Source organism: Carassius carassius, chromosome 41 (genome assembly GCF_963082965.1).
Source record: "Carassius carassius chromosome 41, fCarCar2.1, whole genome shotgun sequence".
In the NCBI taxonomy this organism is placed as follows: domain Eukaryota; kingdom Metazoa; phylum Chordata; class Actinopteri; order Cypriniformes; family Cyprinidae; genus Carassius; species Carassius carassius.
Genome location: NC_081795.1, coordinates 13324553 through 13347809, shown reverse-complemented (window position 1 = coordinate 13347809; position 23257 = coordinate 13324553). Strand labels below are relative to the sequence as shown.

The 23257-nt window shown below is 36.8% G+C and overlaps 2 protein-coding genes across 10 annotated transcripts; both read left to right on the top strand.

Moving 5' to 3' along the window:
- Positions 1-7830: 7830 nt before the first annotated feature.
- On the top strand, positions 7831-11070 carry usf1 (upstream transcription factor 1). Of its 8 annotated transcripts, none has more exons than XM_059533177.1 (10): positions 7831-7853; positions 7954-7997; positions 8170-8216; positions 8496-8609; positions 8702-8852; positions 8988-9075; positions 9778-9836; positions 9918-10012; positions 10096-10224; positions 10510-11070. In XM_059533177.1, exons 1-10 carry the CDS (start codon positions 7846-7848, stop codon positions 10597-10599), a joined length of 825 nt encoding a protein of 274 aa, XP_059389160.1. In that variant the 5' UTR covers positions 7831-7845; the 3' UTR covers positions 10600-11070. The 8 variants fall into 8 exon arrangements, with proteins under 8 accessions (XP_059389160.1, XP_059389159.1, XP_059389158.1 ...); XM_059533176.1 differs by having other exon boundaries at positions 8170-8246; XM_059533175.1 differs by having other exon boundaries at positions 8101-8216; positions 8988-9042.
- An 867-nt stretch (positions 11071-11937) lies between these two features.
- gkup (glucuronokinase with putative uridyl pyrophosphorylase) lies at positions 11938-22888 on the top strand. 2 transcript variants are annotated; one of them, XR_009426432.1, is made up of 23 exons: positions 11938-12113; positions 12316-12422; positions 12520-12564; positions 16637-16790; positions 17674-17745; positions 17944-18032; positions 18545-18701; positions 18785-18862; positions 19377-19468; positions 19547-19652; positions 19736-19815; positions 19979-20047; positions 20150-20210; positions 20319-20335; positions 20559-20616; positions 20702-20794; positions 20875-20935; positions 21287-21400; positions 21477-21534; positions 21686-21741; positions 21859-21922; positions 22065-22136; positions 22697-22763. XR_009426432.1 is itself a non-coding variant. In XM_059533171.1 (23 exons), the coding sequence occupies exons 1-23, from the start codon at positions 12057-12059 to the stop codon at positions 22781-22783; spliced, it is 1860 nt and encodes a 619-aa protein (XP_059389154.1). In that variant the 5' UTR covers positions 11940-12056; the 3' UTR covers positions 22784-22888. The 2 variants fall into 2 exon arrangements, 1 of the variants encoding a protein (XP_059389154.1); XM_059533171.1 differs by having other exon boundaries at positions 11940-12113; positions 21673-21741; positions 22697-22888.
- Positions 22889-23257: the final 369 nt, after the last annotated feature.

Below are 23257 nucleotides of genomic sequence, written 5' to 3'. Positions count from 1 at the left end.
CATTAATAAAGGAGTCCAGACAGTGGAAAAATATCAGTCCACATGCGTTTTATATTTAATATGAGGGAAATAGACATGCATGCATGCGTGACACAAAAAATATTTTTATATATAAATAAAAATATTTTTATATATAAAATTCGAAAAAAGTGTGTCTAATGTAATTGGCTTAACTGATTTGATTTCGGGTGTCGGTTCTATTTTAAGCGGGTCGGATTTTGAGCGGATTTTAATTAGTGCTGCTGTCAGAAAACGGGTCGGATGCGGTTTTAAGCACTGCGGGTACGGGCGGGTGCGGATTTACAAAATCGGACCCGTGCAGCTCTCTGCCCTAGGGTTAGGAGTCATACTCTCTAACCAATAGGCCACGATTTCCCCCGTACCTTAGGCTACAGGGGAAATGGAATTTTGCAAAGGCTTGTCAGACTATTAGAAGTGGCATCTAACTTAAGTTTGATTTTCACCGGTGTACATTTGAGCAAGCCAATCTAAGTAAAGTTTATTTATAGAGCGCTTTTCACAGATACCCCCAACTGGTCATCATTCTTGGCTGTATGTCACTTTCACTTTTTACTAGGCCCATCTTACAAGCAGTGCTTCAACTGAGCAAATTCTTAGTAAATGGTCCATCTATAACAAACCCCCTCCCCCCCTAAAATTTTTACTTTCAGTATTTGCTAGGAATTTTCCCATACAGCTTACTTTTCCCCCAGGACTTCTCAAGGCCACCCTTGTAAGCTTTCATATGTACAGTGAGACATGATAGTGATGTCAGCCCCAGTATCAATTTTGAAATTGACTAATCTTGCCTGTATAGGCAGAGTAATGCACCACCTGTCCTCAGAAGCAGACTCATTCATCACAGACCCGAGGAAAAATGCATCACTTGTCTCTGTCTCACACACTATAAGCACTGTGAAATTTCTCATTTTACATGCAATGGAGAAATGTCCAAGTTTACTGCATCTCCTGCACCGCTTATTACATGCAGGGCAATTTTTCTCCATGTGTGTGCGATTACAATCTGTGCAGTCTATAGCTTGTTTTCTCTCACCACCCTTTTCTTTATTTGGTGGTCTTGTAAAGGGCTACGTGCCTTTCAGGTGTCCGTGCTGTACCGTGCTCACTTCAGCAGCAGTTCCCCCACTCGCATTTTGGGTCTTAATAAGCTAAGACTGCCACCAGATCTAGACTGCTTTGTCCAAAATCAGTTCAGGTTCCATTTGTAACCTCTGGGAAAAGTCATTATCTGCAATCCTCATGACGACTCGGACCCTTAATTGTTCCTCTTTGTTTGTGCCGAAATCGCAGTATTCAGCCAATTCATAGAGACATCTCGCGAAAGCCTCAACAGTCTCTCCCGATCGCTGTGTGCACTGATGAAAACAGGCCCTCTCATGTATGACGTTCTTCAGGGGAACAAAATGTTCATTAAATTTGCCAACAACTGTCTCATAATTATTTGCATTGCGATGCTTCTGCAAATGTGAACAATCAGAAAATCGATTCGGCATCTTTAACCATTGATTAAAGCAGGGAATTGACTTGTTCCATTGATTTTTCCTTGTTCAGCTTCGTTGCAGTGTGAAACCGGGAGAACCACTGGATCCATGCAGGTCAGGTTGCAGGCTGGGTGAAGTCGAAAGCCCTTTGGTGTATTGAACTTGGACATTATACCACTCAAAATAAGGCAAACTTGGTCATGGGTGCAACTTCCACTTCTGACACCATGTCACAAGAGTGAACAATGTTTTTTTATGATTAGGCGTTTATTGAACATAGACTGCATGATCTTAACAATTGAGTGGACTGCGTAAAACACACTGTATTTTTCCCCCCGTGCTCTCCCTCTCTCTACCTGTACACTCCACCCATGATCGTGAGTCTGGAAGCAGCATGCTGAAATGACTGATCGAAGAATTCCAGAAGAGTTTGTGCCGTGGGTGACGAGAGTTTTCGTGTTGGAGCTGTTTGAGTGTTTGTGCAACATATGTTGGAGCTATTGGATTGTTTCATCTAGTCCTAAAACATAACTAATTCTGGTTGGGTACCGAAACTCGCTGCCAATATGGCACTGGTACCTATATATGTATGAGCGATGGATTGAAATATTTGACCTGCTCCTCCAAGATGTACACAAGAAGCATGGGCATCGCTAGGCTTTTTTAGCAGGGCTATAGCATTTAGCTCCATAAACTGTACACAAATTTGCGATTGTACAGTAGCCCTAAACCGACAAACTGCTCTACATAGCACATGGCCTGAATTGGCCACCTTAGCTTCTCTAAAGGGTGGGGTGACAGGGGGACTGAGCTTCATCGGGAAATCGTCTGCAGCGCTGCATAGGATTTGTTCGAGAATGTCTCCAAATAATTGCGTTTTTGGATGTGAGGAAAGTTTACCGGGTTCAGCCTCCCAAAGAACCCAGCGTTACATGAACATGCAGTTTGTTTTTCCGGGGCAGCAACAGAGTGTATCAAGTGTGTTCGTGTGTTCTCGTCATTCAGTGATGGAGGTTTTATAAACAAGGCCCAAGTTGACGCTGGATTTGCACATCGTTTGCTATTAAAACATGGAGCCGTCCCTGTGATAAAATACCCCTTTCATGTAAGTACAATTGCATCAGATTTCTGTCTTTTGTTGGAAATCTGCACATAAGTGAATATGTGAATGGAAACAACATGAAACATCAGTATTATAGCTCCGCCCACAGCACTCCCAGGAGATCTGCTTTTTCCGGAGAGAATCGGAAAGCTGTATTTTTCTTTTATAAATATGATAAAACTAAAGACATTTTGGATATATGAAGGATGCAGTACTACTCTATAGGTACTCAAGATTAGCATGAGATTAGGTGAAACTGTGCATATGTACCCTTTAATACATACGCTACTGTGCAAAAGTCTTAGGCACATTAGTACTTTCACCCCAAAGAATGGTGTTCAGTCATTTATTTATATATTTTGCTGTAGTGTGTCAGTAGAAAACATCAGTTTACATTTCCAAACATTATTTTTGTCATTAATTTTAATAATAATCTAGTGAGATTGTTGAATACACAAGCAGTCTGACAACAGCCGGTGCTCCACATGTAGATCTGATCTCACCATCATCGACGTCTGTGATTACATGAAGAAACAGATGAAACTGAGACAAACTACATTTTAGTATCAGAGTGTTTGACGAGAGATACAGTAGAAATTTTATGTATGGTTTTGTAATAAATAATGACCCAGATTGTGAGATACATTAATTAGCCTTAGAGTAAGAGAAGCTTGGTAAATGAGAGCATCCAAGGAGCGTGTGAATGCTATGGAATTGCCACCATTATTTTAAATATTTTAAATGTTAGGTACACATGGATCAGCTTAGCATCAGCTAGTATGATTTTGATTTTTTAGAACTGACGCTGGAGTATAAATCATTACAGTCTAAAATATAACAGTACAGTGCACACTGGTGGATTACATAACTCTTCTGTCTAGGGCTGCATGATTAATCTCCATCACCATCTTTCATGTGGAGCAGCATATACTACACAAAGCCATAGTTCACTGACAAGCTACACAAAAAAATTGCAGATGATATAATTGTACAATTATGGAATCGAAAAAATAGTTTGCGATAATGACAGCTGTTTACATAGCTTCTCTGTGAACTACGGCTCTGTGTAACATTAATAAATGCTGCTCTATCTGAGAGCATGTTAAATAATAAGAACTCAGATAAACCATACATTGCCGTTGTATGTTTATTAGTCACGTTGAATCAATGGAAGCGGTTGAATCTTATATTTATTCAGCTGCAGCAGGGTTTCTTCTTAGGGTCATATTTGGAGTTTCCATGCGAGAGACATTAGAATTATTGAGGACACTGTTGATCTTTCAATATTCAAACCCAACTCTACGATTGTAGGGCCATGAATGACAACATGGTCCATTATTATTATTTCACCTGAGACGTTTCGATTAATTGGCCTCTTACCTCTTCCTCTATTTTGTTTCCCTATCCACTGCACATCCTTACCTCTATTCTTCATCTCAACTCTTGACCTTGTTCTTTTCCTGGTTGTTCTTCCACTGTCAGAAATTGTAACACTGTATTGTGCTCTGTCCATGCTTGCCAAATTAATGTTCATGAGATGCACCTTTGAGCTAGAGAACTGATTGATCATTGGATAATTTAACACATCACATTCCCTTCATTAGTGAAAGCTAAATTCATCTGCACAATTCATTGAAATGTTCATTTTTAGAAATGTGTAGAAAATATGCTTGACACATAATGACAGCTGGTTTAACCAATTTGCATTTAATGATATGCATTAATAAACCAAAGCATTAACGATTTGTTAAAAAAGCTGTTTTCTGATTTGCACAAATGACTAGATGATGTGGAGCTTAAACAAATAGTTCTGAGAATTTCAATTATGATTTGAGAAATGTATCAAAGTGACTGAGAAGGCCTGATAACCTACAGTCTTTGGGTATAACATCTCGTGTTAGGATACCCGGAAATCCATATCTCTAATAGTTCATTCTATTTATAATTCATGATGTTTTAGCACATGTAAAAGGCACACTGATGGACTGTGATAAGGAAAGGCTGTGGTTCTCACTGAAAATAATATATATATATTTTTATTTAAAAAGTAAAGTGAGAAATTTGTATAGGCTGTTAGATGCTAGTATATAATAAAAAGAAATAACATATTTTTTAATATATATTTTTACACACACACACACACACACACACACACAGATAGACAGACAGATAGATAGACAGATATGATAGATAGATAGATAGATAGATAGATAGATAGATAGATAGATAGATAGATAGATAGATAGATAGATAGATAGATAGATAGATAGATAGATAGATAGATAGATAGATAGATAGATAGATAGATAGACACAACAACATATTTTTTCAATGTATATTTTCCTGAGTAATAGTTTCCTTGTAGTATTATGTAATTGTCTTCATCTGGAAATGCATTTAACCCCCCAGCACACACACACACACACACACACACACACACGCACCCACAAATTAATGCTATAAAAGCTCAGCAAAATCACATTACCACTGAGCTCTCTAATCTGAACCCTGCCCACAACATTATATGTTTCTTTCAATTTCAAATAGGCCTAGCTGATAGAAGGATTATTCATACAAAACACAAATACATTCAAGTAATAATGATCAAAGGTAAGAGCTTTTGAATTGTTTTTGGTTATTAATCTTTTATAGACTTCAAACTGTTGCTCCTGTTAATCTGTCAAACTATCTGTATAAAAGCTTTAAAAACCTGTAAGAAATGCCAGTTTACTGTGTGTCAGGAGATGGCTTCAGTGCTATCCTGTTTATTTTTATGTTTTAGTTGTGACTCATTTGTGACTTTAAAGACCAAATTATGGATATTAGAATTAGAATTCTTATTCTTGTCTCCTGGTGTGAGAGAAAATCCTTTATAAATGCAAACTTTATAAATGTAATCTGTTTAAAAAAAACTGTTCCATGTTTATGAAATGAAATACTGATGTTTTAGCTGGTTTGATTTTATTGTTTCACACAGAGAACCACTTGCATACAGAAATGATTGTTGTGGTCCTCTTATTCTCGGGTAAGAATTGCACACAAATCTCATACAGGCCTTTTTACAACCCTTTTTAAGTTTAATGTTATTTTTAATGTCATGTAATGTGAAGTTAAACTTTTTTTTAACCTTTAAGATTAACATTTTTTTAATCACCAATTGTCTCTATACTGTACATATAATGTTTCTCATTTAAAAACTTTCTTCTCCTGAATCATTTTACCAAACACTTTCAAGGAACTACAGCACATTTTGCTATGAGATTTGAGCACTGGTTTTTACTTGAATGCACATTCAATCAAAATACAGTACATAAGACTGTTTATGTTCTTCCTCAGCTGTCTATTCTCAAAAGAAACCAGATTTTGGAGCACTCACAGCCTGTGTTAACAAAAATCGAAGCCTAACAGTTGAGTGTTATTACCCACCTTGTGACAACACACCCTTTAACTGCAACCTTTATGATGTTGAGCAAGACACAAAAACTCTAATTGGCAGCTCATATGAGAAACTGGTCAACAACAATGTTTCATTCTTAAATGCTACATCTGGACAGTGCCGACTCATTATCAAAGATCACGCCCGGATTTACATCAACCAGACCAAGACTTATGTATGTACTCTGAAACGGAGAACAAGTAAAGAAGAGAAAACACTCACTGTGAAACACACTGGCACAAGAAAAGGTTAGTGTCAGTTACTTAAAACGTCTCAAATAAATGATTTGATCATAATAAAACTGACCAATACATAATGATTAATATTTCGTAAAATATGGAATTGGCAAAACATGGACATTTTGAGACAAACGGCATGTTCTAGATTCTTTATTTTTATGTCAATTCATTACTCTCCACCCTTTAAGCATCTGGTTTTATTTTTCAGAGCGACCAAAGGACTGCCCTGCATGTGGACCATTACTACATGTCTCAGAATTGCTATGGTTAACAGCATTTATTTTCTCCCAAGAAACATACTTGTAAAACCAAACATCCTTCAGTAGGCCATCTAGAACAGTTTACAACGAGCCTTTATGTGTGTTTCTTCAACTATGAGCATTTAGTCCTGTGTCTAAAAGCACACTTTTGTTTCATATACTACTAATGTTCAACGGTGTATGCATGCATCATAAACATTTATATCACATTGTCACCATATCTCAAGTTATGTATCATGTTTAACATTTTGTCATGGAAATCCAATTTTTGGAATAAAATGACTGACCCTTTCCGACAAGGGATCGACCCCGCGGCGCTCTCTAGCGTTTTCTTCAGATGCACATTTGACAAAAAAGAAGGGACACTCAAATTCGGACACAGCTAATTTATACGTTAACTGCTTACTGTCTATGGTTGGTTAACCGATACATGGGCTATTATGCTTTAATAGTTCATTTCGCTGCACTGGCGTAGCTCATGGGTTTCTTCTACATAACAATTCAGCTCCCCCGCCATGGGATCGAACCATGTGTTCAGTGTTTTCATCCCAGCTAAATTACATTAGACCAGCACGAATCGGCTTTCAAAAAAGATAACACATACTTATACGAAAGAAGTTGCTTAATTCAGACCTTAACAAGTTTGAGCATTCCACATTATGAGGTTCAACATAAGAAGGGGAGTTTATTAAAGACGCTCTTTACAGAAAATGATTACAAACAGTCCGGGTTGCAGGTTCGGAAGAACCCTCCTGTGTGTCGACTCTGTGCCCATGCGCAGAAAGCTAAACGCTCCGGTTGCTGCTGTTGTGTACAAGAGAGGACACAAGACAAGTAAACGGTGAGAAACATATGAAATCACATATTTATTTTGCTTACCCCAACACCAATGTTATGATTGCTATATTTCTGTTTATTTGTGTAACTCGGCTCGTTTAAAACATTTATGTTTTTTTTGTCTAAGCTCGTCTGATAGCACTGTAGCTAGCTAGCTAACCTTACAAGCGAGTCAACTATAATATCCATTTGAATGGATTATACATCCTTTTGTATGCATAATTTAGTTAGCCTAATGTTTATTTTAAAAACCGTGTAATACAAAACAAAGTATTCATGTAACGAGTGACTCCTGTTGGCCGGTTCTGTTAATAATTATTATTGTGTGTATTTTATAAACCACACACTCATATTTTCACAAGCATTTTCATGTTAACGTTTATATAATTGGTTTCCTCTGTTGAATCCAGTACAGGTTTGATCTGTGAGTGAGTGAAGGCACATTTTACCAGTTACATACTGTTTGGATATGAAAGGGTTGGTACCAATTATTAATGCAACTAAGTATTTGAACTATACAATTTGTAACGCACCATTTTAACTAAATGTTCAACGATGTAAAATGCTGTGTTTCCAGACAACAGAAAAGTCCTGATATCAATGTTCCAGTCATTGAAGAAGGTATGATAAGATGAAGCATGATGTAGTAATATCAGATTATTTTTAAATAAATTTAGAGAATTGGTTTGCGTGTGTGTGTGTGTATGTGTTTTCTTAATCTCAGGGGCAGTTGCTACTGCAGAGGACCCATCGGCAATCACAACTATTCAGTCTGCTTCTACTTTCTCCTCAGAGCAGCCGATTAAATATCTCTTCAAGACGGAGGGAGCTGGGGGGCAGGTAGGGGAGCTGTACCCTCCCTCAGGGCAGGTAGGAGATGGGGAGGAAGTGTTATATTCAAACCTGAGTGAGATGACAATGGAGAACCATTTTACAATGTTATTCAGTGCTTCAACTCCAGACGGATGTACCAACCTAAATTGTTCCCATAGAGTGATCTTTCTGATGATGTTTCAGAAAGATCTAGCAGTGATCTCTCTTTCTTCACTGTAGGTATCTTCTACAGACAATTGTAAGATTATATTTCGTAACATAATGTATCTTTTTAATTTTCCTCAGGTTACATATCGAGTAATCCAAGTCGCAGATGGGCAGCTGGAAGCTCAAACTGATGGTGCAACTGCTGTTAGTGTAGTGACAGGGTTTCCTGCTACAACACAGCCTGTTACACAGGTGGACAACTGCTTATTATTTTACCTGACATGGATGAATAGAATTAAACCTTTTTACATCTCGTTTCAATGTTATTTAAATCTATTTTTCAGGCAGTTTTTTCTCAGTCTGAAGGCTTGGATGGCGATGGCACAGAAACCCATTACACATATTACCCTGCTACTATCTCAGACGCAGCGGCTGGCACCATGGTGACCGGTGTTCAGGCCTCAGATGCTCTGCTTAGTCAAAGTGCTCCTGCAGGTACATCATCAAACCATTTTTAGCGTAAATGATGCATTTCAGTTGCTATTATGCACATTAATACTTTACAGTGCAACACTTCTGTTGCAAAACAGTCTGGGTTGTTTGTTAATGTGCTTTTTACTCCTGCTTTAGGTCAGATGTATGTTATGATGTCCCCGCAGGAGGTCCTTACTGGAACCAACCAGAGGTCTATTGCACCTCGTACACAACCTTACAATGCGTAATGTTGCTTTTCAGCCTTGTTTAATACATTTCTTTTTTCAGTTATTGCTCTTTTGCTATCTTTATTTGCATTATTTTTCATGACCGCACACAGTATAATGTAAAAGGATAAAAACATTTTGTTAATCAATTTATTATTTTGATGTCTGTATAGCAAAAGTCTATTTTATATTAAACTGAAAAAACTCCCTGTCAAAAGTTTGGAATAATTAATATTTTTTATGTTTTTGCACAAATTCTGAGATGTTCAGTAAGGTTGCTTTTATTTGATTAAAATAAAGTTCAAATAGGAATATTGTGAAATATTACATTTTAAAAGAACAGTTTTCCAGTATAATATAAATGTAATGTATTCCTGTGATGGCAAAGCTGAATTTTCAGCAGCCATTACTCCTGTCTTCAGTGTCAAATGATCCTTCAGAAACCTCTCTAATGTGCTGAGACTGGAGTAGTGGTTGCTGAAAGTTATTTTAAACTGTAATAATACTTCAAAATAATATTATTTTTACTGCATTTTTAATCAAATAAATACAGCTTTGAGAGCAAAAGAGGCTTCTTTCAAAACAGAATAAAATTCTCAACTTTTGACCTGTAATGTACAGTTATTAAACGAGCTGTTGACTGAACATCTAAATTAATGGATAAGCATAGGAGCAAAATGAAAAACATTTATTGTAACATACTTTTTAAATATTTGCAGTAAGACAGAGGGGCCAAGGACTTCAAGAGATGAGAAAAGGCGAGCTCAGCACAATGAAGGTAACTGAAAAAGGATTGAGAATTACATACGGTTAGATGTGTAAGTTATTTGCAAGTGATTATTTCCAACCCACTTGACAGTTGAGCGAAGACGTAGAGACAAAATTAACAACTGGATTGTTCAGCTCTCCAAAACAATTCCAGACTGCACCATAGATTCCACTAAAACTGCACAGGTATGTGTCAGTTTTGTAAATAAAATTGTGCAGGAAGTTCTGGATTATATCTGATTTTGCTGTTGTGTGTGTGTGTGTTACAGAGTAAGGGTGGGATCCTATCAAAGGCCTGCGATTACATTCAGGAGCTGAGACAAAGTAACAGCCGGTTAGGAGATGAACTGAACAGCCTTGACAGGTTGAAGATGGATAACCAGCTGTTACGGCAAGAGGTATTTACACCCATAATGGATAACTTTAATTATCTAGATTAATTTAGGCTCATATAATAATTCACTTGCACTTTAGTCATTGTTTTGATCCTGGTTTTACTTTAATTTAAACTCACATTTAATCTCAAAATTAATATGGAAAAAACAATATCACCTGGAAAATGTCTTAATTTTAGGCTATATATATCTGTTTTCCTGTCTGTCTTTATCACTTTCTTAATTTCTTTATTTATCTCTTTTGTATTGATCTCATTGATTGTTTTGTAATGTTGTTGTTTTTTAAAGATGGAAGATTGGAAATCTAAGAATCAGATTTTGAGGAGCCAGCTCCGGCAGCATGGCATTGTTGCAGCAGCGAGTGCAGATCCCCAGTGAAGATCAAAGGATGTAGTTTTGGAAATTTTGATCGAAAAACATTCAGTGCAGGAGATTCAATTTTCTGATGTTTTTAAACAAACTTGAACAATGCAGGACTTAATGCAGTATTCAGCATACCGGTGATAATTCTCCATTGGGATCTTGCCTTATGTACATACTTTCTTTTTCTTTTTTTGTGTACCCCATACTTTCTTGTAATTTAGCATTCATTTTTTATGTACCAGGACAGGTCAGATAAATTTGTTTATTTTGTACTGTTACTTCTAAACTTTGTGGAAATGATTAATGTTAAATCTTTGTGTTATAAATGCATTTTCATACATTTTATACTTTTCAGGTTCAGGTTTTTCAACTTAATTTGTCTGAATAATGAGCATGTCAAATAACTGCCTGTTAATTGGCAATTCACAACATGATCATAGTAGATTTTATTATGCAGAGTACTGAAATAAATACATTTCCCAACTACGCTATTCTTCTAAATTGTGGTCTAGGAATGTTTTGTTGTAATGTCGCCACTTTTTCAAATATTTTATTTTATTTTGATTTTAAGAAAAATGGACTAGCTATCTGCCGTTCTTGAAGATATTGTTGTCTATAATACCAAATATTTGAAAGGTTCAAGACAAAAAAATCAAGACTCGTGCAGAACTGCACACTGCTCATACCTACTTTTAATGTTAGATGTTCCTCTAGCAGCATGAATATTTGGGCAAGCCATTTTAACATTACTACAATAGTAAGTAGTGTTTTTGTCGGTTTTACTTGTAAATTTATCAGATACCAGTATGTATTTATTATGACATTAGTATTTATGCCAATGGTGGCTATTGTATTTGTACTTCTTCATCATGTACTAGTACTTATTTCTTTGCTACTACTGTAGCTACTATCTCAGTTATGACCGTTGACTATTCCATTGTAACTGCTAACAGATTTACCATTGAAGTCTACAGGGATCTGTGGTTCAGAATTCCAATATTCACTTCTATTTTTTTTCAGTTGTTTCAGGTAGGTATTCCCATTTTACTCATTACTGTTATCGCCTGCAGGTATCCTAGTACTAATTCAGCACACACAATGTATTAGATACCAGTGTGTATTTCAGTTGATTCATAGAAGGCAGCCATCTGACTAGTTATTAAAAGCAATCATAAAGGGTGAAATGTGAAATATTACTATTTGGAATAGTTTTTGTCTTAATCACTATCCAACTAATGATATACTAGTCACTATTCAATTACTTTATGGTAATTAAAATAATTGTTTAAATAAAGCAATGTTAAAACGGCTTGCCATATTAAAAATAAATGATGAGCCTGTTTCTTTAAGGATTTGCAGGGCTTCCGTTGACGTGAGGAACTTCACTGTTGTTGCTTTTGCACTGTGGACTTTTCGCAAACCCTGTGATGGGAAGATTGTGTGTTGATATTTCAAATACATAAGCCAGAACAATGATTTGCATGCTGTTAGTTGCAGGGCACGGCACGATTTTAGAGACACAGATCAAGGTAAATCAACTAATATAAACGTTTTCATCTGAGCTACAAAAACTTATGGTTTCTTAACGTTGGCGCTCGTGTGGACTTAAATGCAACGTTATGAATGTATATTCAAAACAAGATAGAGAAAAGAAGGAGAAAATGTGCTACGGATAAGAATAGGTTTGCAATGAAATGCTGCACTTCTCTAAACTTGTCTCTGTATCACAAGAGTGATATTACAGGTCTGTATGCTCATCTGACCGGTGTGCCCAAAGCTCTGTTACCTGGAGTGGGGGGAAAGAAAATATTGGATTTCTGGTGGGAAACCGTCAACACGTGAGTCAATATATTTGTTGTGCTGAACTCTTAGCATCATTTTAAAAGGTGTTTTCCATGCAAACCAATTCAACGCAATATTTACCCTCTCACTTAGGCGCCAGCTCTTCAGTGAAGTCTACCTGGTTACAAATGCTGATAAGTAAGACATAGTTTGCTGTCATTTATTTATTCATATTTTTTTGTTGACATGTTTACATTTTGTTTTGTGTAAATAAGGTCAGGAGGCGTGGCTTCTTTTGAATGTTTATGATACACAGTAGCACCCATTAAAGGGATAGTTCACCTTAAAATCAGAATTATGTTATTAATAACTCACCCTCATGTCGTTCCAAACCAGTAAGACCTCCATTTATCCTCGGAACACAGTTTAAGATATTTTAGATTTAGTCCGAGAGCTCTCAGTCCCTCCATTGAAACTGTGTGTATGGTATACTGTCCATGTCCAGAAAGGTAAGAAAAACATCATCAAAGTAGTCCATGTGACATCAGAGGGTCAGTTAGAGTATTTTGAAGCATCGAAAATACATTTTGGTCCAAAAATAGCAAAAACTATGACTTTATTCAGCATTGTCTTCTCTTCAGTGTCTGTTGTGAGAGAGAGTTCAAATCAAAGCAGTTTGTCATATCCGGTTCGTGAACCAATCATTCGATTTAACCTGATCTTCTTGAACCAGTTCACCAAATCGAACTGAATCATTTTAAACGGTTCGCGTCTCCAATACGCATTAATCCACAAATGACTTGAGCTGTTAACTTTTTTAATGTGGCTGACACTCCCTCTGAGTTAAAACAAACCAATATCCTGGAGTAATTCATGTACTCAACATAGGCGTCGATTTCGGGGGGGACGGGGGGGACGGGGGGGACGTGTCCCCCCCAGATTTCGTCATGAGTCATTTTGTACCCACCACTTTTTTTTTTTTTTTAAACCTCGAGTTCTGCTGCTGCGCTGGCTACACGCTTTTCTGTTCATTAAAACTGCAACAACTGTAACATTGGGATACGTTCTAGGTTGGGGGAGGGGGAGTCATCGTGTCACTGTTATTATTTTCTCTATATGCCGGTTTCAACGGCAACAACATAAACAAACGTTACAGCGCATGCGGGCTTTTGCGGACCTAACTTAACTTCCGGTAGACTTCCAAATAGAATCAATAACATCAGCCAAGTCCCTCTAGAGTAGATATTTTTTGATAACAAACAAAATATGTTTGCTGCATGGATCAGGCGGACTTAATGAGAATGCAAATCCATTCTTTGCCAATAGGAGATGTTTTAAAGCATAGACATAAAGCGCGAGAAATGGAGGTTTCCCCAGTAACAGCTGTAAACAAAGTACGCTCACACACGCTGCTTTATCAGGCATATAACATGCAAGTCTTCCTTCAGAAATACAGCGATATAAAAAACACCTGTGCCTCGTTTTGATATTTAAACATATAAATGTAAGGGATTATTATTATTAAACGTGCAGTACATAACGTTACTCATGTTTATTCAGCGAAGCCTTTTTGAAAATCGATCAGTTTTAAAATTGTTGTGAGTTTCCAAAAATAAATAAATGTATGGGAAACACATCCCGAAGCACAACCACCTGAGCCCTCAGTCTACTCATCGCCTTGACTTTAACCGCGTTTGTAGAAGGCACTGCAGCCAGACCGATATACACAACACAGACCGGAAGTTAACTTAGGTCCAGGCGCGTGCGCCCGATGAAACCGTCTATATGACTATCGCGCTTCTTTTTTTTAAAGAATGTTTTTCAAATGAGTTGACAGTTTGGAATGGACAGTGAACGAGCGGGAACGAGGCTACCTAGTCTTTGCTGGGATTGGCCAGAATTTCTGGCGAATGTATCATAGACGAGCAAGTCATTTAGCCTTCATACAATATCACAAGGTTGCATCCTAGTGCCATGGACTATAACATATAAAAGTGATAACTTGTAGAACAAATGGATGTTGTTGTACACACAGCAAGGGTCTGCAGACCATTGACACAAAGGTAAGACGCGATAACTTATGTTTATTAAGATTTGCTGGTATTATGGCTAGGTCTTGTGCATTTGCACACAAGGGATCGGCTGTTTTAATTCTTTTCTTGCAATTAATGTTACGTTAGACTTCCTTAGCCACCAACTTAATTAGCTAGTTACGGTTTGCGTTCATACAGCAAGTGTTGGGGGAGATGATTGTTGAGTAGTCAGTATCTTGTTTAATTATTGCTTGAATCTATTGCTGAATTCTGAAATAGTTGTGATGATGATGATGATGATGATGATGATGAGGAATGGATCAAGTTTTAGTCAAAATGCCTGATGTAGATTGGATGGATGCATGTTGTTGTGAATTGAGAGCAGTCAGATCATGGTGTGATAGTCAATAGTGTTTATGTGCTACACGTATTTTTGCTTTTTCAATCTTGATAAAATTTGAAGTGCTTAAGTTGTGTTGTGTGTAGATATGGTAAATTGTACTGGGAATTAAATCAAATTATTACATGGCTTGGTTGAATTCCACTGTAGAATGAAGTCTGTTATTTCTTGATAAAAACACCGTTGCCATGAAAAACAGAGCGTTGGTATGGACGCGGCAGGATTCTAATCGTAGAGACGGAACTATTTTCTTTAGCGGAAGCAATACAATCGTGTTTAAATCAATAAACTCTTTTTTAAAACAATATTTTGTGTCAAATTTATTTGGTGGGTAGCCATGTAATAAGCGGGATAATGTAGAGCGAGGCCCGATTTTGGGTTAGATTTTTTTCCCCGTTTTCAGTGGTTATAACAAAGCAACATGAAAGAGAAATTTGGTAATCATTGTTTAGGTACATTAAACCACGTCATGGCCATGTCATATTGTCAACATGGTACTTATATGATGATATGAAGCAGATTAGTGGGTCATATATCATATGTCTAATGCTTTGTACGGCTTTCTTCTTCATAAAACGAGTCGGACATCATCACATTTTTGTATACAATTTTATTTATTTACATTAATAAGATACAGGACGTCTTTCAAAACATGACCTGCGCGAAAGAGAATGCATCATTGTACCCACCACTTCTGAAAATGCACTTCTGAATGCGTCTCTGTCCCCACCACATTTCAAACCAAACTGACGCCCATGGTACTCAAACAGTACACTGACTGAACTGCTGTGAAGAGAGAGATGAACACCGAGCCGAGCCAGATAATGACTCGTTCACGAGTCAAGAACCGGTTGCATCGGTTTTCGGATCACCAGTAGTTCTTTCGGACAGTTCGATTCAATAAATCGGTTGAAGAAAACGGTTCACCGGTTCTTTTGCGCTTGACGTTATGGTGTTATTGGCAATGATTGCCCTTGATTCAAGCCTTCGGTTTACCCGCGCTCATAACATTAGCACAGAATCAGTTCGGTTCAGACGCTGTGTGTGTCAGTCTGCTTTTCTTGCTGAATCACACATGCACAGTATCATCAGCTCCTCGGTTCTCGAATCGGACGCGTCTGACAGAAACGGTTCTAGACTCGAGAAGGAGTCAATGTTTTGTTTGTTATCTGGCTCAGCTTCATCTTAACAGTTCATCTTCAGTTCTCTCTTCACAGCAGTTCAGTCAGTAGACCGTTTGAGTACATGAATTACTCCGGGATATTGGTTTGTTTAAACTCAGAGGGAGTGTCAGCCACATTAAAAAAGTTAACAGCTTAAGTCATTTGTGGATTAATGCATAGTGGAGACGCGAACCGTTTAAAACGATTCAGTTCGATTTGGTGAACTGGTTCAAAAAGATCCGGTTACATCGAATGATTCGTTCGCAAACCGGATATGATAAACTGCTTTGTTTTGAACTCTCTCACAACAGACACGGAAGAGAAGACAATGCTGAATAAAGTCATAGTTTTTGCTATTTTTGGACCAAAATGTATTTTCGATGCTTCAAAATATTTTAACTGACCCTATGATGTCACATGGACTACTTTGATGATGTTTTTCTTACCTTTCTGGACATGGACAGTATACCGTACACACAGCTTCAATGGAGGGACTGAGAGCTCTCGGACTAAATCTAAAATATCCTAAACTGTGTTCCGAAGATAAATGGAGGTCTTACTGGTTTGGAACGACATGAGGGTGAGTTATTAATAACATAATTATTATTTTTGGGTGAACTATCCCTTTAAGCTTACTTAAGAATCTATACTGGTTCTAACTACATTCAATTCAGATACAAGCACTATGAACGGTGGGCAACAGCAAATGACTTTCCAGTGGAGAATGTTGTGAATGATGGCAGCACTACTTTGGACAACAGACTTGGGGCTGTCGCAGATCTTGAGTTGGCCATCAGAAGCCGACAGCTACAAGATGACATTATGGTGGTAAGGACTTTTCCCAGAACCAATTCTATTTGACCAAAAAAAAAAAGAAAAAAAAAAGAACGAAAATTGGCTGAAAATGTACTCACCCTCAGGCCATCCATAAGTTTGTTGCTTTATTGGAGTGGATTTGGAGAAACTTTACATTTAATCACTTGCTCACTTATGGATCCTCTGCAGTGAATGGGTGCTGTAAGAATGAGAGTTCAAAAAGCTGATAGAAGCATCACGATAAGTAATCCACACAAATCCAGTCTATCAGTTAACGCCTTATAAAGTGAAAGATTTGTTTTTAAGATACAAATCCATTATTAATACATTTTAGGTACTTCTGGCCATACAAGTCCATAATCCATAATAATGTGTGAAAAGTCCATCTTCTCTTGTCTTCTCACATCAAAATCCACCAACACGTCCTGTTAAGAGCTGTTTTGAACCATTTTCACTTGTAAATGGTGCCTAATCTGTATATATTTCTCAGGCAAGATTACTTTTTCGCTGGAGAAATAAATTTTATAGATTAGAGCCTCTATTAAAAATCATATTTTAGCTGGAACGAAGTAGTGATTTGAACATTGTGATGATGGATTTGTTTATTACAAACAAGCAGCTGGAGCCCTGTAGATTACTCATGGATTACGGTGATCTTTGTGTTTTTTTTGTCAACTGTCTCATTCTGACGGCACCCATTCACTTAAGAGGATCCACTGTTGAGCAAGTGATGTTATGCAAAATGTCTCTTAATCTGTTCTGATGAAGAAACAAACAAAAAAATCTACATCTTGGATGGCCTGAGGGCGAATACATTTTTATTTTTGGGTTTATTATTCCTATAACTCTAATGGAATGGCTGTTTTAGTTGTGAATTCACATATTGCATTTACAGATCGCAGGAGACATGCTTTGTGCTGATCAGAACTTTGACATTGCACAAGTCATTCGCTTTTTCAGATCTAAGGTAAGAGAGACTCATCCTATTGACTGTGTTGTTACAAGTTTATTCTAGTGTCCATTTTAGATGTCACACACAGTGACCCAACCATTTTTATACTGATTTGTACTTTCCTGCTTGCACCACACCCAGTAATTACTGTTTTGAAATAATTGGTGTAATTCCTACTCCACTGTAATTCCCATTACCTGTTTCATACTTCAGCCTGGAGAACTTGCTATATATTATGAACTGGAGTCAGGAGAGAAGAGCTACACCAGAGGAATTGTTGAAGTTTGTCCAAACACCCATCGGTGAGACATGATGAACCATTGTTGTGGTTTTCATGGAAGAAGTACCCTCTGATATGATATTATAAAAATAGCAAAGTTTAGCAGATTATTTAACATTTTTGCATTTGGCCATTTTCTTGCACTCTCAATAGTCTTAAAATGGAAATATGGAAATCTTTACATTATCATAAATCACAATAACCAAGCAATAACGTTTATTTGATATTTTTTATCATATTGTTTTTATTTTTATTTGTTTGCACTATAAATATCAGAGTTTAGTCTCATCAGTTTGTCATAGAATGGAAATATGTTTTTGGCTTTATAAATTGCATGTAGCTTTCGCTGGAGGGCCAAGATCCTGCAGAGTTTAGCTCCATCTTACCTGCTTGGAAGACCTTGGTTACTTTGGTTCAGGTGTGTTTAATTGGGTTTGGAGCTAAATTCTTCAGGACAGTGGCCCTCCAGGAGAAGTATTGGATACCCCTGGTTTAAGCGTTCACCACAAGCTTCTGAACCTGTGCTGACAACAGGGTCATGCGATTCTTTGAGAAGCCTCAGGAGGGAGTCACTGCTTCTCGTCTGGCCAGTGTGGTGTTCTACTGCCTACGCAAAGAGTCCTTACTGTACATCTCTGAATTCCTCATTCAAAACCCTGATGCTAATGATAGAACTTTTGGCAAGTTTTGGGTAAGTGTTTAACTTATCTTTGAATTAAAAAATGTGAAGCATCAAGACTTTGTTTTGTGTGACTTGATGTTTAATGGTTGTAGGAATGGCTTATAAATGAGGAGAAAATTCCTGTTTATGGGATGAAGTTACCAACAGGATTTCAACTAATTGGACAAGTGGTGGGTACAAATGTAGCATTATTTCGGTTTATTGTTTTATATTTTTATATGATATATTTGTGACATGTAAGCTTTTTAATGTTATATTTTAATATGTTTTTGAAAGAAGTCTCTTATGCTCACCAAGGCTGCATTTATTTGATCAAAAGTTGACTCCTGTTCAAAAGTTGACTCCTGTCTTCAGAATCACATGATCAATCTTTCTGATATCATTCTAATATGCTGATTGGTGCTCAAGAAACATTTATTATCATCAATGCTGAAAGCAGTTGTGCTGCTTAACCTTTTTTTTGTGATGCATTTTTTGTCTGGATAATTTGATGAATAGAAAGTTCAAAAGAGCAGCATTCATTTGAATTATAAAACCTTTGTCACTTTTGATGAATTGAATACATCCTTGCTGAATGTAAGCATCAATTTAAAATAAATGTTTGAATGTTAGTGCATACCACATTATTCTAAACAAAAATGTTGTATTAATGCATGTTGAGCATTTTAACATCTGTTATTACAGGGTCTGTCTGATTACACAAAATGGCTCGCACACTATTCTTCAAAGCAGCAGCTGTCCCCATCTAAACCCATTACATGCCGCTCCTTTGCCAGGTCAGGCAGAACACATTGGCTAGTATCCACAAATGCCTACTTTTCTTCTTATACATAGGTCTGTGTGTTGACTCACAGGGTTGGACTCATGGGGAACCCCTCTGATGGTTTCAATGGGAAAACTATTGCTATGAGCATAGCTAACTTCTGGGCTGAGGTCACGCTTATTGAGAGCCAGACTCTGGTAAATAAGAACAGAATGAGATAAGACATCAAGCACATAAGGAAAGCACTGTTCTTCACTCATTTCTCTAATTTTTTTTCAAGGTTCTTCTACCTCATCCTCTGAATGACCCCACAGAGTTCGGAAGCTTGCAGGATCTTTTTCGGATCAGCCGGAAAGAAGGGTTTGTCCAATCATGAAGTATTTGTCTCTGATGTGTATTGTTTTGCTTTGCTAAACCATTTGATTTTCTTGAGAAGAACAGAAATGCAGATGGTTTGCAGAATGTTTGAGGTACAACAAAACCAATAATTGTAATGAATATTGTTAATTTAATTATCGTCCAGGTATTTGGGAGGCCTGAGACTTCTACAAGCCACCTGTAAAAAGTTTTACCAGTTCTGCTCTGAACAAGGGTGAGATGTTGCGATCCAATTGTAAACATAATTCGGCATGAAATTAAACTAACCAGTTTGACACTGACTTCTGTTTCTCTTTTGCAACTTTAATGCTGACAGCATTGCTCTGTCCAAGCAGAACTTTACACTCAAGTATGACACAAACATTCCTCGGCAAGTGGTAAGATTTATTATTAATATAATTTGCAGTTGTTTATCTAAAGTTGAAGTCCTGAGAGTTTATTTTGATGGAATAACTACGATGTACTAAATTTTTTTTTACTTTTAGGGTTTAGCTGGCAGTAGGTGAGTTGAACATTTGACTACAATCATAAGTAAACATTAACCGCCAGTTTCTCCCAAGCTCACTCGTGCCCTTTTTGATTTACAGTCTATTGTAATGTATGATATTATTCAAGTTTTAGTATACTTGGTGTTTGATCTTTGATTTGAAACACAGTTCAAATTTTTATACTGTAACATCAAATTTGAATGCTGTAAAATTATCATTTGGGTGTTTTCGGTGTAGTGCGATTGTGTCTGCCACCTTGAAGTGCCTGATGAAGTTTTACAACATCACAGACAACGTATGTTCAGCGTGAATCAATTTAGAACTTCTTTTTTTTGTATTGAAATAAACTATTATCTTACATAAATTCTATCCTGGGACAGGATCTTCCTAAACCAATCAGAGCCAACTTTATCCTCAACGTTGAGACTGATGAGCTGTTCATCACAGCTGGTCTACAGGATCGAGTTGTGCAGGTATGTATACTCGTATTAATTTGGCTCATCTGACTTGCACTGTGGGGAACATGATTGTCTCTGTATTAACTTTCTAATAGGTCTATGAAGGCTTGGTTTACATGGACTTCAACAAACAGCTGCTAGATGAGCGGGGTTACGGTACCGTTTTTGAACCTAAATATTATTCTGGACAATATACTGTAAATAACCTTTTTCATTGTATATAAACCTGGGATCATTCAAAAGTGTAAGGGTTGCTATGATTTTTTTTTTCTATTTTAATATATTTTAAAATTAATTTATTCCTGTGATGGCAAAGCTGAATTTTCAGCATCATCACTCCAGTCTTTAGTGTGAAATGATACTCCAGAAATCATTCTAATGTGCTGATCTATTGCTCAAGAAACATTTCTTAATATTGTCAATGTTGAAAACAGTACTGTATTTGTACAGCAATAGAAATGAGAATTTATAAGAGGTTTTTCTATATGTCAATATTAATTTCTGTAGGAGAGTACATTCCCTTCGATATGAGCGATCTTCCCTTGTTCTGGCTAGCCTATTTGGGCAATCCGAGTGATTCTGGACAAATTCACAGTAATGTTAGACAGCGCTGGTTGAACGGTAAGTCCTGCTTTGTGTCCTGGTTTATGTTTTAATTGTAAAAAAGCCTTTCATAAGTTGTCCCCTTTCTGAACAGGTGAATCTGCTGTTGTTGAAGCTATGAAATCCTTCGCTGATCTCACAGACCAAGCCCGGTTGGTTTATCTTTGAGTATTTGTCCTTCAGTTATTGTTGTGTTACACTTCATGCTGTAATAGCAGCTCTTGTAGCTTTGATGTTCATTCAGGATAACAAGCAGTCAATGAAAAAGTTGATTTTCTCACTGTTTACAGGGCTGCCTTTCAGTGTAAAGACTGGCCCAGACTTGCACAGCTCATGGATGAAAACTTTGAGCTTCGCCGGTATGATGCTTTAGTCCATCCATCAAACTTTCAAACGAAGCTGAATAGAAATTTTGTGCTATTTAATTCATAAATAGCTAAAAAATGCTAGTGTTGAAGTTGCATTTCGTCCATCAGGTCGGTGTATACTGATCACTGTTTGGGCCCTGGAAGTCTGAAAATGGTCCAGATTGCGAGACAGGTAAATGAATGCCTCAATGCATCATTTCCTAAAGATCTCATAACCTTGAGTTTTTCACAAATTCACTACTAATGTCATTAGAAGTAAAGTGGCCTCCAGAAAACAAGCAGCACATCTGAACGAGTCTTTGTTGTCTGTGTAGTTTGGATCTGCAGTCAAATTGCCTGGCAGTGGTGGTGCTGTGGTTGGATTGTGTATGGACACTGAGCGGCTGGTATGGAGGATCTTGTTTTTTATTTCATTTACATGATGTGTGAATTACCGTAAAAACGAGGAAACAACTTACTGCTCAGAGCTGTTCATGTGCTATTGGAAATTGTTTGTATGGCAACATTCACACAACTAAAATGGTTTACTGATACTAGATTTAGAGCAAAAATATTGTTTAGGATATAGTATCAGTAAACCATTTCAGTGTGTTTGGTTTATAATTTAAATCATTCTATATTTTGACATTATGAGTGCATAATGATATCAAACATAAATATACACTATTGTTTGGGTTTGGTAGTTTTTTAAAATAGTTTTTTTTAAAAGAAGTCTCTCTTGCTTACTAAAGATATGTTAAATTGAATATTGAAAATATAGAAACGGTACAACTGTGAAATATTAGTTTAATGTATTTTAAAATGCAGCGTTAGATGATCCTTCAGAAATCAGTCTAATAGGCTGATCTGGTGCTTAAAAAAACATTTCTTATTAATAATTTTGCACATTATACACATAATATTTTTGTGTCCTAGTGTATAAATCTTTATTATGTTTTACCACTAGGTGGAGATGAAGAGGGCTTTCCAAGAGGCAGGATGTGTGTTTTGTTTTATTGTGCCTTATGATCCATCAGTGCAGGGTCAAAACTGATCAATCAGTGGAAAGGTTTTATTGTTTGTTTGCCAAAAAGCTGTGTTATAAAGACTCCACAAGATGAACATTCCTTAAAGTGATGGTTCAGCCAAAAAATAAAAATTCTGTAATCAGATACTCATCATCATGTAATTGCAAACATGTATGATTTTCTTTATTCTGTGGAACAGAAAAGAAGATATTGTTACTATTTTGTATCCATACAAAGAAAAATCAATAGTAGACAATTTTTTTTTTTTTAGGGTTACTAACATTCTTCAAAATATTTTCTTTTGTGTTCCATAGAAGAAAAGTAAGTCATAGAGAGGTTTGTAATGAATTGAGTAAATGATGACAGACTTTTAATTTTTGGGAGAACTATTCCTTTTAAGGTTGACTTAAGTTTCGAGTTTAAATGAACTTGTCACCGTTTTCCTATTTCAGATTAATATATCACCGGTCACTGTTTAGCAAAGGGTGGGGCTCCAACTG